Genomic DNA, 12390 nt, shown 5'->3' on the forward strand with positions numbered 1-12390 from the left:
CCTCAAAACAGGGTCTCCACCTCCTGTGAAAAATAACTTGCATTCACAACCACTGGTCATCTTTTTATAGTCTTATCTTTTCAACAAGTTTGTTAGGTTCCTTCAGAGCAGAAATTTTGTGTTTATTTAACCAAAGCCTTGAAATATAAATGATTCATGAATAATATTACTCATGACAGGCAAAAGTTTACTCTATTTATACACTCTAGAAAGTTCCACATACCAGGTTTTCCTCCTTTTACCTAATGATATGTGGATTTATGCTGCTGCTGGAAGGAGATGGCTGAGTTCAAGTATGTAGGTAATGAACAGAAGTCGCAGAGAGATTCTATCTCTAGAACGTGTTAGAGGTCTGCATGCAGAGTTAAACACTTAAGATATTCTTATGATAAAACAGCACTGGTAAAATAAGCAAGAACCACACACAACATGAATATTCACAAATATAAGAATGAGTGTAAGAAGACAGACCCAGAAGTGTACATACTGTAAGTTAAAAGCAAGCAAAGCTCATCTCCAGTGTCAGAAGTAAGGACAGGGCTGGGACGGGGGAAGTGACTGCAAAGGGGCCCCAAGGGCTTTGGGGGTCCTGTTAATATTCTGTTTCCTAATCTGGCTGCTAGTTACACAGGTGTGCTCACTTTGTGAAAGTTATCAGGTCTTACAATTATGGTTTGTGCCCATCTCTGTACGTATGCTACCGTTCACAAAGTACACTTAAAAATAAACAAGCCAACAAGCCAAAAAAAAAAAAAAAACAAACCAGGAGAGCAAATGATAGTAAGTATAGAAGATGTCACAAAGAGAAAAGGCCCTGGCGATGGGGCAAGAGGGCAATTGAGAACCGCAGTGACTGCAAAATATTTTTGTTCAAGTTGAAAAGAGGACATCTGGAGAGCCACTATTTCCTCAAGTACTAAGGAACTGTGTTAGGAGAAGGCAATGGCACCCCACTCCAGTACTCTTGCCTGGAAAATCCCATGGATGGAGGAGCCTGGTAGGCTGCAGTCCATGGGGTCGCTAGGAGTCGGACACGACTGAGCGACTTCACTTTCACGGAACTGTGTTAGTGCTGATAACTATTTTGCTAAACTACATACAATTAGTTGGAATTTGTTCAGCATCTATGAAAGTACACAATAAATATATGATGCATTAAAAAAAACACATAACTGAATCCATTTAACATCTCCTATTGGAGGAACAGTTAACCCTTAAACAACATGGGTTTGAACTACACAAGTCCACTTATACACAGATTTTTTTCAATAAACACGTACTACAGTACTGCACATTCCATGGTTGGTTGAATTCACAGCTGCAAAACTAAAGACAGCCTGCAATCCAGGAGACCTGGGTTCGATTCCTGGGTCAGGATGATCCCCTGGAGAAGGAAATGGCAACCCACTCCAGTACTCTTGCCTGGGAAATCCCATGGGCAGAGGAGCCTGGCAGGATACAGTCCATGGGGTCACAAGAGTCGGACACGACTTTGCAACTAAACCATCACCACCAAGGCATGTCCTAGAACTAATGCCCTTTGGATACCAAGGGACAACTGTTACGTTAATGTCCAGCTACACACAGAGGCGTGGGAATCAGCACCCTTCATCTCCCAGTTGTTCAAGGGTCAACTGCAACAGTATATACTGCATGGCAGCTGGCCAGACTTTCATCTACAAGTTTAACTCAAAGTTTAGCCTGGGCATAAAGGCTCAAACTCTATAAACTGTCCCCAACCAAATGAGCAAACTGGTGCAGGTAAACCTCCAAAAAAAAAAAAGTTATCCCCTAGTTCCAGAAGAAAGCAGCATGTGTTTCCTAAAAAGGCCAGTGTGCATCTCAATACTGTCTGTAAAGCTGTTGCTCCGCCCAGTTCTCACCACTCTAGTTCCCTATCCTGCTCCAATTTCCTTGGAGCACTGATCTCCAGCTGAAACGCTTTTTCTTCTGTTCACTTGTTTATTTTCTTTTCCTCTCCATAGTACTTTAAGCTTCATGAAAACAAAGATCTCATCTGTCTGTACACCATGTACACAGAGCACAGATGACTGTGTATTCAATAAAAGCTTGTCAATCACAACTACCCAGGTAATTTATTGATACTTTAAGTCTCCAAGTATACATAAGATCAAGTCAGTAACAATAAATCAGTTAAGTCCAGTGTAACAGCAAACACAAAATAAATTATCACTTCGTTTCTGGGTTAAGAATAATCTCTAACCTGTACCCGCTTTTGCACCAACTATGAGGCTGAAATGTTTAACAAGGTTTGATGATTTGGAAGATGGATAATTTTCTATGTACTTTATGGAGAAATTTTATGAAAAGGCAAACACTAAAATAAAACCAGTGCAGGGAGTTCCTGGTGGTTCAGTGGTTGAGGATCCGTCCACCTGCCGACACAGGGGACATGGGTCCAATCCCTGGTCTGGGAAGACGCCACATGCCGCAGAGCAACTAAACCCATCCTGCAACCTCCGAAGCCAACGCACCCTAGAGCCTGTGCTCTACAACAAGACAATCTACCGCAATCAAGAGTCGTCCCCCACTCCCCGCAACTAGAGAAAGTTCAAGCATAGCAACAAAGGACCCAGGGCGGCCAAACATTAATAAAAATTGTAAAACTAAAAAAAACAAAACAAAAAAACCCCAATGTGGCCTAAGAAGCAAAACCACGGTGGCAGATGACCCAGAAGTCCCGCTCCACTCTAGGTGAGGGCAGAGTGGAGACTCTCCAGCTTTCTGGGAGTCTTTCTATCTGAAAATGTATCACAGGATGATGCACTTCTGAAGCTTTCAGCAAAGACGAAAACTTTTCATGTTTCACTAAATATGTGCATTTTCCCCCTAAAACTTCTAAAGAACTTCATGACAAGTCAAGAGACTCTGAGCTGTCAGGGTATCTCAACTGACCGGGAGAAAACGTCCAAAGTTACAACTGCCAAGAATCAGGGAGCTCCTGGACAAGGGATTATTTTACACACAGACAACTGAGTCCTACCAATTCCCATTCAATAGCCTGAGTACCAGGCTGTTTTTTCTTTTCTTTAAGGCCACACCATTTTATTACACACCTAACCTCACTTTTACTTGTCTGTAAAAGCTCTAAATAGAGTACATTTTTCAGGGGGATAGTATTCAGTGCAGCACTATTATCAAAGCACCACTAATCAAGAAAAGCTGCAGCAGTATCTCAGTAATTTTTATTTTACAATATTTATTTATAGATAATTACATTCAGAGAATTAACAAGACCAAAAGTAAAATACATTTATCAAGATGTCCAGGAAGTTATTACTCTGTCCAATACTCAAGAACTTCAACTTAGAAGAACAACAGTTAGGTAAATTTGTGAGTTTGTGGTTCTGTTGGGCTTTTTTTCCCTTTTAAAAGCTGATATCCTCTTTCATGAGATTTGCAAAGTGGGCTGGGAAATACTACTTAGGCTATCACCTACGGAAGGGATAGTGTTTCTTCCCACTCACCACCACCTTTCACATACTTGAAAAGTTCTATCTTGAAAAGCTCAGGGTACATCAGCATGGTGGGAAAATGAACATTTCAGCTGCAGGTGCCTCAACCACTGAAGCCCACAAGCCCTAGAGACCGTGCTCCACAAAAGAAGCCAGCACAATGAGAAGCCCAAGCCCCCCAACTAAAGAGTACCCCCACTTGCTACAACTAGAAGACCAGCACAGCCAAAAATAAATCACTCACTAAATAAGTAATTTTTTAAAAGTATATCACAGAACAGGCATAAGGAAGCCATTCACAGCGACAGAAATGTTCTAAAACTGGTTTGTGGTGCTGGCTGTATAGTCAATTTTTAAAATTAGCAAAAATCACTGAATTAAAAACTTATACAACTGGTGAATCTTATAGTATGTCTTAATAAAGCTGTTTAAAAAAAATAAAGAGTGGAATGCAATAGTTGGGAAAGGGAGTGTATTTAAGAACTAAAGAGATGTAAAACAAATCCAAAATAAAGATTTCCACTGCCCTCTGAACCTCCAAGTAGCCAACAAAGTATTTCTTCTCTCTTCCCTTAACAGATTCCTTTGGAGCTTCTGACCTTTCATTCTGCTCTATGCTACTACAAAAAGAAAAGACCTTCTGAATCACTTTCATGACTCTACTGTAGAATTAAATTTATCTGGTACACATGGCAATAATAGTGAAAGATGGCAGGCAATTCTGTAGAAATCAATTCTTCTCCAGAAGAACTGAAGGGAGAGGAATTCTTCTAATTGATGCCCAAGCCAGATTGCTCAGACCTCCTGTAGCATTTTATGCATACCTCTCTTAGAGCCTTTATAACTTAGATTATGATCATTCCTATACATGTCTTACCAACATTCTAAAAAACCCCCTTCCTGTCTTCAATGTCTTGAGCAGGAGTCTTTCACATCCTAGTAATTTAATAAATGTTCTTTGGATGAGTGACAGTATTTTCCAAATCAAACTGAAGAATATCAATTCTATTCTCAAAGAATACAGTCTGGATCCTACTGGACTACCATTAATTCAAAGTTGACTTCCTTACTTGATTGTCAGACAGATGATGGCAACAACAATGACATGAATGATGAACAAACTCCAGGATTACCACTAGCTCCCAACTGTCAAGGCTGTTACAAAACATCAGCTCAGAGCAACAAAACCAAATTACTATACCAGTCAGCAGATTAGAAGTCCTTTCATTACTTAAAAATTATACTAAATATCAAAAAAATTTAGCTTATTACCCAGTATCGAAAACCCAACACGTTTTCTACTGCCGTTAACACTACGTCTGATTAAAACTATACAAGGCATGGGACTTCGCGAGTGATCCAGTGGCTAAGACTTAACATTTCCACTCTAGGGGGTGCAGGTTCGACTCCTGGTCAGGAACTAAGATCCCACATGCTGTCTGGCAAATTTTTTTTTTTTTTAAATAAATAAAACTATAAAAGGCAGCAAATGTCAAATCTTTGCTGAATCAATTAAATTACAAATAAAAAAGGCCCTGGGAAAAGACAAAGCAGTAGTAACTAGTATCACAGAGAAATTAGCCAACAGTTAATACACTGGATAGCACAGATGAAAACCTGTGGAATTCACCCTTCTACATGAAACCCATTCACAGCATAGGAAGGCCAAAATGTTATTTGCCTTCTTATTAATGACTTTTAGAACAGTCTTTTATAAAGACTTTTAGTTCTAACACACCAAAATACTGACAACAACCAATATGAAATTAAGTTATGTAAAAGTATCATGAGTTGGATAAGAATCTAAATCCTCAGATCTCTTAAATCTGTGTTCAAATCCTACACAACCAGAGACCTCAAAAAATCATAGACTCTTAAAGACAATACATGAGTATCATGTTCCTGTATTTTCATTATTAAGAATTTAATATATTTGTTTAAAAAATTTAATTCTAATGTTGTCATCTATGGGTCTGAAGAAATTTTAAACATCTACATTGTTTTTAAAATCAACACCTTCCACGTGCTTGCAAAAGTTGATGAGTCAGTTTTTTTTTTAATACATGTAGAAACTGAAATGCACTTTGTTATGAGATAATTATTCCCAGCAATACACTGGATGTAAACTTCTGAATTTGTTTCTCTTCACCAGTAAAGTTCTCAAGTTCTTAGGAGTTTCCTAGTCATTACTTTAACATCATCTACGGTAACACTCAAAGCAAAACCACAATAAAGAGGTTTGGCCTCTGAGGGATTCTACACGTAAAAAAACATTACTCAAATAAAATACAATCACTATTGCTTTAAATAACAAATACATTTCTAAACTTTCATGTCATTTGATGGAATTCCCTGTTTTAAGTAGCAAAACAAGATCTACTGAGCTCCCAATGGGTGTTCTTAACTAAATCTGCTCTATAATAATACCAAATATTGATATGAATTTACTTTAAAAAGTACCTATGGGGAGATACTTTTAGCCCTGGAGTATTTTTACTTAAAGGTCTCATTACTTACAGTCAGTGAAATTCACAGAAGTGTTCCACCAGTAATTGGACCAATTCATCCCAGTTACATTCTTTAGGTTGCTCAATATGCTATTTAGTCCCAGGTATAAACAAAGCAACCAAACCCTAACAGGACACATTCACTTAGTCAAAGAACAACATCCAGTTAGAACCGTGCAGTACTACTACACGGTTATGTTGGAAGATTACCAATTCAAAAACAAGTACCTGATGAAATGAGACTTTCAGCAATCAACTTTAAAGATGCACAGGAAAATCACTCGTTCCATCTTACTTTCACACACACACTCCCCCAATGTCTGCCCATTAAATGACATAAAGAATAGTTTAACTTCAAACTAAAATCACCGAAACAAATACAAGATAAAAGTTAAAAGATGACCGAAAGACTTAAAAAATCAGCTTTGAGATTTCACTCAAGTATATCTAAATGTTAAATCTGAAGTAGTTCAACTCGTTTTGATACCATACACTTTAGTACCTTCACTAGAATGAAAAGGAATTCCTTCAACATTCTTTTCATTATAATAAAGCTCTAAACACAAACTTCAGTATAATCACACTATTCATTACACATTTTCCAAAAATCCGTCCTCCATCACCATCCCTCATAAGCTAATCAGAAAAAAACAGACACAAACTGGCAGTTCGGTCTTTCAAAAAATGCACTTTATCAAACCCCACCATTTATTGTCAAGTGCAAGGGGGGGTGGGGGTGGGGGCGGGAGACAGCTGCAGTTCAAGACAGGAAAAGCACAACCCCGTTACTGTACAACCACCACCAAATTTCTCAGGAAAGAGAAAAATAAATCAGGATAGGCAAATTAAAAACATTCTGCACATGGCAAAAATAAAAGGTCCAATGTCCTACAATCCATAGCAAAAGTACTGCTTCCTGTCTTTTGGAGCCAATACCAATAAGCCAATGGATACAAGTGTCAAATAAATCCAGCGTCTGTTTGAAATAAGACGAAACCTGGAAAAATTCTCTCCCATAAATCATTCAGTGAACACGAGGCTTTGCACCCAACATGAAATTACACACAATCAAAACCACACATCAATGCCCCCCCCCAACCCGCAAATGCAGAAAAAAGCCGTAATCAACAAGTTGGAAAGAGGGCAGAAAGTAGACCTCACAACCCGCTCCCCAACCTTGATTTAAAAAAAAAAAAAAAAAAAAGTCCTTTAACAAAAGATAACAGAAATCTTCAAGTACCTGGTGGAGGTGCCTTTTCTCACATCGCAGATACTGCATTTAAAGGCTTCGGCGCTGTTTCTGAAGGTGCAGACGCTACAATCCCAAAAGCCTTCGTCTGCGGCAGGTTTTGCTTGTCTTTTTGGCCTTCAGAGGAGTGAGGAGTGGGGGAAAGGGGAGGGAAGAGTCAGGGAGCAGGAAAAAGGGGGAGCGAGAGCAAAAACACAGGCGCTGGTGAGCCGTCGTAATTTCCCAGGAATCCGGCGCTGGAAACTTCGCTAAGACGACCACCCACCCACCCTTTTCAGGGCCGAGAGGAGGGACCGGGGGAGGGGACCGGGCGCCCCCACCGGCACCCTGCAACCTCCGGGCCCGGGCTGTGCTGCCTCGCACAGTAGGCGGCGGCGGCGCCCCGGGAAGGGCCGCGGCGGGCGCAGGAAGCGGGCGGACTTGTGGACTTGAGCGTGGGGCTGGGGGGGGGCCGGGAGGGGAGCCGCGGGCCGGATCTGGAGGGGGCGCGCAGGGGCAGCCCGAGGCCGGCGGCGGGGAGTGGGCTGGCTCCTTCCCTCTCCCCTCCCATGCTCGCGCCCTCCCTCCCTCCCCACCTGGTTAAATCTCCCTTTGTCTGGGAGGAGTGGCGGCGGCGGCGGCGGCGGCGGCGGAGGGCGGCTGAGAAGGAGCCGCCATGGCTGCGGCGCGCACGGCCGCCGGCCCCGAGCGGGAGCGACACCGCCTCCCGCCGCCGCCGCCACCGCCCGCCGCCGCCGCCTCCCCCCGCCCCCGGATCTCCATCTTAGCAGCGCCTCCCCCCGCCCCGGGTGGCTCCGGGGCCTAGTCGTCGCCGGCCCCCGCCCGCCCCCAGCCCTCCCTCCCCTTCCGCCCCCTCGGCTCGGAGCAGGTACCTGGTCGGGCTCTTCTTGTCGCCCATGGTCATGGATGGGCTGTACCCCCGCCCCCCCCAAATCCGACACCCGCGCTGCTCGGAGGAGAAACGCCGTCCGGGGAGTCGTCGCGGACCGGCCCCCCTCCCTCCCCCGCGCCCGCCCGCCCGCCCTCAGCCGCTGGGGCTCGAGCTCCGGCCGCCGCCGACGCCGCCGCTGCCAGTCTCCGGACGAGACTAGTCCCCGCCAGCGCCGCCTCCGCCGAGTGACTGACGAGGGGCGGGGCCGGGCGCCGCGCGTCACTCGCCGGGCGGCCAATGGGAAGGCGGCGGCCGGCGCCGCGAGGGCGGGGGCGGGGCGCGGGGGAGGGCGGGGCGTGGTGGACGTGGGCCGGGCCGTCGGTGTGCGTGCCCCGGAGTGTGTGCGCGCTGGGGGCGCGCGTGCCTGCTGGTGGCCCCGCGGCCCGGCGTGGCGGAGCGTGCGAGCCCGGCAGGGCGCACGTGGCCGCGCCCGGGTACCCACTCTGGGCTTTGGCCCCCCGCGCGGCCGCCCCGTAGGGCTGTCGCAGGGCCCCGGGCCCCGAAGCCGCCCCGGGGAAGTAGTTGGGCGCAGTTTGCGCGAGCCGGTGGGGCTTTCAACCGCCGCGACGCTCGCAACGCCTCGAGGCTTGCAGTGCCCCCGGAGCTGGCAGGGCCTCTTTTGGCCCGGGTTCCCCCGCTCCCTTCTGCTCCTCTGCCACGCGGAGCTTTGTACCTGCCTCTCGTAAATTTCCTGCCTCGAGTAGATAGACCGCCCCGAAGCCCCTTTCCAAGCCCTTGACGCAGGAGGGAACTGTGCAGAAGAGGTGTGGCACAACTACATGTCCCCCAAGGCCCGACAACTCTGCTTCTGCTTGAACGCCCCCCGCCCAGAGCCTAAATGGGGCGTTTCCCTAGGGAAGTTACTGTTCAAATGCCAGCAGCCACATGCCAGCAGTTTAAACCTTGTGCCTCAGTGCCATTCTCCTCCTTAGGTTGTTTGGCAAATTCAGGGACTTAATGTACGAAAAGCAAGCAGGTCAGTACCTGGCACTTAGAAAGGACCAATAGAAAATAGTGGTTGAGAACTATTATAACTGGGCCTGGGTTGTGCACCATTTCCCCTGCTTTAGAAGCTTCTTGGAGGCCAGGAACAAGTAGTACCCTTTACTTTTTAGCCTGTTCCAAGAACGCTTGCCAAATTGACTTGAACGTGACTCAGGCCCCTCTGCCCTCAGGCAATGGGGAATCATGGTTGAGGTAGGACCCAGATGATAAGATAAAAGGCTTGGCTGGGTGGAAGCTCTGGGTGGGGGTAGGGACAGGGTCAGAGGATGATGCTAGAAATTGAGGGGTGGGGATAGGGGTGTGGAGGGAAAATAAGAGGGGCTCTCAGCTTCCACTGAGATAGCTCCCCTCCCCCCAGTTTATATGCAAACGCAGAATGGGCTACTATCAAGGCTGCCCTATAAAACGGAAGCGGTCCAGGGCAGGACACCAGGGAAGCTCACTTCCCTGAGACAAAGTACCCACAGAGCAAGAAGTCCTAGGATCAGTCCAGGGATCAGAAGAGAGAATAAAAGAGGGAGGGAATGTGTCAATGATAACCTTGATCAGCCCACGGTGTCCTTTCTAGGGAGGCACACCCTGGAGAGCCAGGAGGGACAACAGTGTTCAGCCAGGGTCAGCAACCTCCCAGGCCAACCTTCAGGGAGAAAAGGAGGAAGAGGAGGAGGGAGGCATGGGGCTGAGGGTCAAAGAGGCCAGAGAAAGACAAGGGGCATGTACACAAGCCATGGCCGGGTGCCCACAGCCTTGGCCTCTGGTGTCTGCCTGGCATGCTCCCAGGACTCTGCCCCTAGCGTGAAGGTACAGCGAGAAAAAGGGAATTAAGAAATCCCAGCTGGAGGAGTAGCCTCTGGGGAGGGTAGCTGGGAGCCACAGGTAGTGGGAAGGACACTGACTTTATTATTGTTTACCTAGAGTAAAACGCACGGATTGTTTTTGATAGCTCCATGAATTTTTACATGTATCCACTACACCTTTGCATGCAACATCCAGATCAAGATATAGAATCTTTCCATCTTTCCTCCCTGCAGACTAGCTTTGCCTGAAGATCATATGGTATGTACTGAAGTGTCTGGCTGGCAGCTTTTGCTCAACCAAATATGTGTGGTATTAATCCATGCTGTTGCCTGTTCTAGTAGTTCATTTTCATTTGCTTGTGTAGAGTTCCACTGCAAATACACGGTCATTTAGCTATCCGCAGGAAACCAACCTTTTAGTGTGTTTGTGTGTATGTGTATTTGACCTGTTTTATCTCTTTAAAAAAAAAGAAAAAGTTTAAAACCTGATTTGAAGAAAAAAGAAGTTCCAGAATAGAGAACTAGTTTCTGGGAACATATCAGATGCACACATCACACCATGTGGTTGTAACTATAGAAGCTCTAAGTTCATTCACATGTTGGAGGTAAATATCTACTGTGAGTCTCCTTGTGGTTACAGGAGCCAGACAACTCTACTTCATGCTGGAGAACAGCAGGGTTCTAGACAGAGCATCAGACTATGATTCTAGAGCAGTGCACTCAACCTGAGCTGGGTGGGGAGCAAATTTTCTTCCACCGTGTTGCTTTGAACTAGTGTGAGGTGAAGGGATGGGTGGCAGTTGACAGAGAGCCACCCTCTTGTTTCCTATCTTGAACTTCCATTTCATATTTCACTGGAAGGAGAGGTTCTACTTACTGCTTTAAAACTATTAGAAACCCATGATTTTAGAGTAGACACGGTCAGAGGCACTCTCCAAGAAATGTCTGGTGTAAATGATTCCATGGATACACAGGGCAGATTAAAAGACTACATTTGGACACTTTGCTTCCTTCCTCCTTATTCACCACTTCCATTACACTGACTGTTCCAGGAATGTCATGTTGCCACCGCAGGGCCTTTGCACTTGCTATTCCCTATGCTTGGAATGCTCTTCCTCCACATCCCACCCTGATAACCACATTTACAGATGCCTTACCTCCTTCATGTCTTTGCTCAAAAGCCACGTTCTCAGTAAGGTTTCCTCGAGTCATCTAATCTAAAAATATCATCCACCAGCCCTCTACGTGTTCTTTAACTGCCTTACTTTTTTTTGTCCTTTGCACTTATCACCGCTTAACATACCATGCCGTTTACTTATCTTGTTTAGCAGATCTTTGCCCAGTAGGATAGAAGCTCTATAGCAGCAAGGATTTTTTTTTCTCTTTTCCTCCCCCACACCACCATCCCCACTCCAGCACACACACACTGTTATATATAAACACCTAGAACAGTGCCTGGTAAACATGCATTGAAGAGGATTTCTTTCATTTAACAGTAATTTATTGCACAGCAACTTGGTGGCTTGCCCCATGCCAGGGACAAGAAGATCAGATAAACAAAATAGACTTGATTTCTGTTCTTTTGGAGTTTGCATTCTCCTTGAGAAGGCCAACTTTATCTGAGTAATTCATTACGATTGTGACAACTACTGCCAAGTACAGGATGCAAGGCGAGATTGCCTAGAAGAAGAGAAAGGAAGAACATTCAGGGATGTGGAGCTTTGAAGAAGTCTGAGGCAAGCAGCTGTACCAGGAGCCCTACAACAGAGGAGACCTGAGACGGAAGATGTAGCCTTTGGCTATGTCCTGTTTGGTGGGGTGGGCTAAGGTGAAAGTACAGTCTTTATCCTAAGTGCTGTTGAAGCCACGAATGAGTTTAACAAGACTTTCTGCTGGGGACTGTCTGTGGTCTGCTTTCATGAATAAGGGCCTGGGAGAGGCTGATCCCCTTGGAGCGGGGACACAGTGGGAGAATTAAATCTCCTTGGGAGTTGAACAGGAAGGCAGTTCATAAAGAACTCCCCTCCTTTTCTTATGCCCAAGAAAGATGCGAAACTACTGGTGGCTGTCAAAGGAAAGGTCTGAAATGTCATCAGCTCAGCTTTCTCCTGTATTTACTCCCAGACAGAAAATCTAAATACTAAGACTGGAACTTTAAGTGAGAGAAAAAAGCCTTTCTCCAATACCTTAGGGCTTGCTCTCTCCATGATACACCTTCCTTTAGTCTGAGTGCAAACTATAGTTTGGGGTGAGATTGTCCCCAATCTGCAGTGAAATGAGAAAGCTAAAGGGGTAAATGGAAAAGGCAATGGCACCCTACTCCAGTCCTCTTGCCTGGAAAATCCCATGGACGGAGGAGCCTGGTAGGCTGCAGCCCATAGGGTCGCTAAGAGTCAGACACGACTGAGCGACTTCACTTTCACTT

General features: G+C 45.6%; 1 protein-coding gene across 1 annotated transcript in view; it reads right to left on the reverse strand.

The window, feature by feature from the left end:
* Positions 1-8219, reverse strand: part of RYBP (RING1 and YY1 binding protein) — a 73343-nt gene extending 65124 nt beyond the window's left edge. Inside the window, exons 1-2 of the mRNA XM_027522253.1 lie at positions 8105-8219; positions 7224-7349 (exon numbers count right to left, since the gene is read on the reverse strand). Of these exons, the coding sequence (XP_027378054.1) occupies positions 7224-7349; positions 8105-8136 (158 nt within the window). The 5' untranslated portion in view covers positions 8137-8219. The remainder of the gene's footprint in view (positions 1-7223; positions 7350-8104) is intronic.
* Positions 8220-12390: the final 4171 nt, after the last annotated feature.

This window comes from Bos indicus x Bos taurus, chromosome 22, assembly GCF_003369695.1.
Source record: "Bos indicus x Bos taurus breed Angus x Brahman F1 hybrid chromosome 22, Bos_hybrid_MaternalHap_v2.0, whole genome shotgun sequence".
In the NCBI taxonomy this organism is placed as follows: Eukaryota; Metazoa; Chordata; class Mammalia; order Artiodactyla; family Bovidae; genus Bos; species Bos indicus x Bos taurus.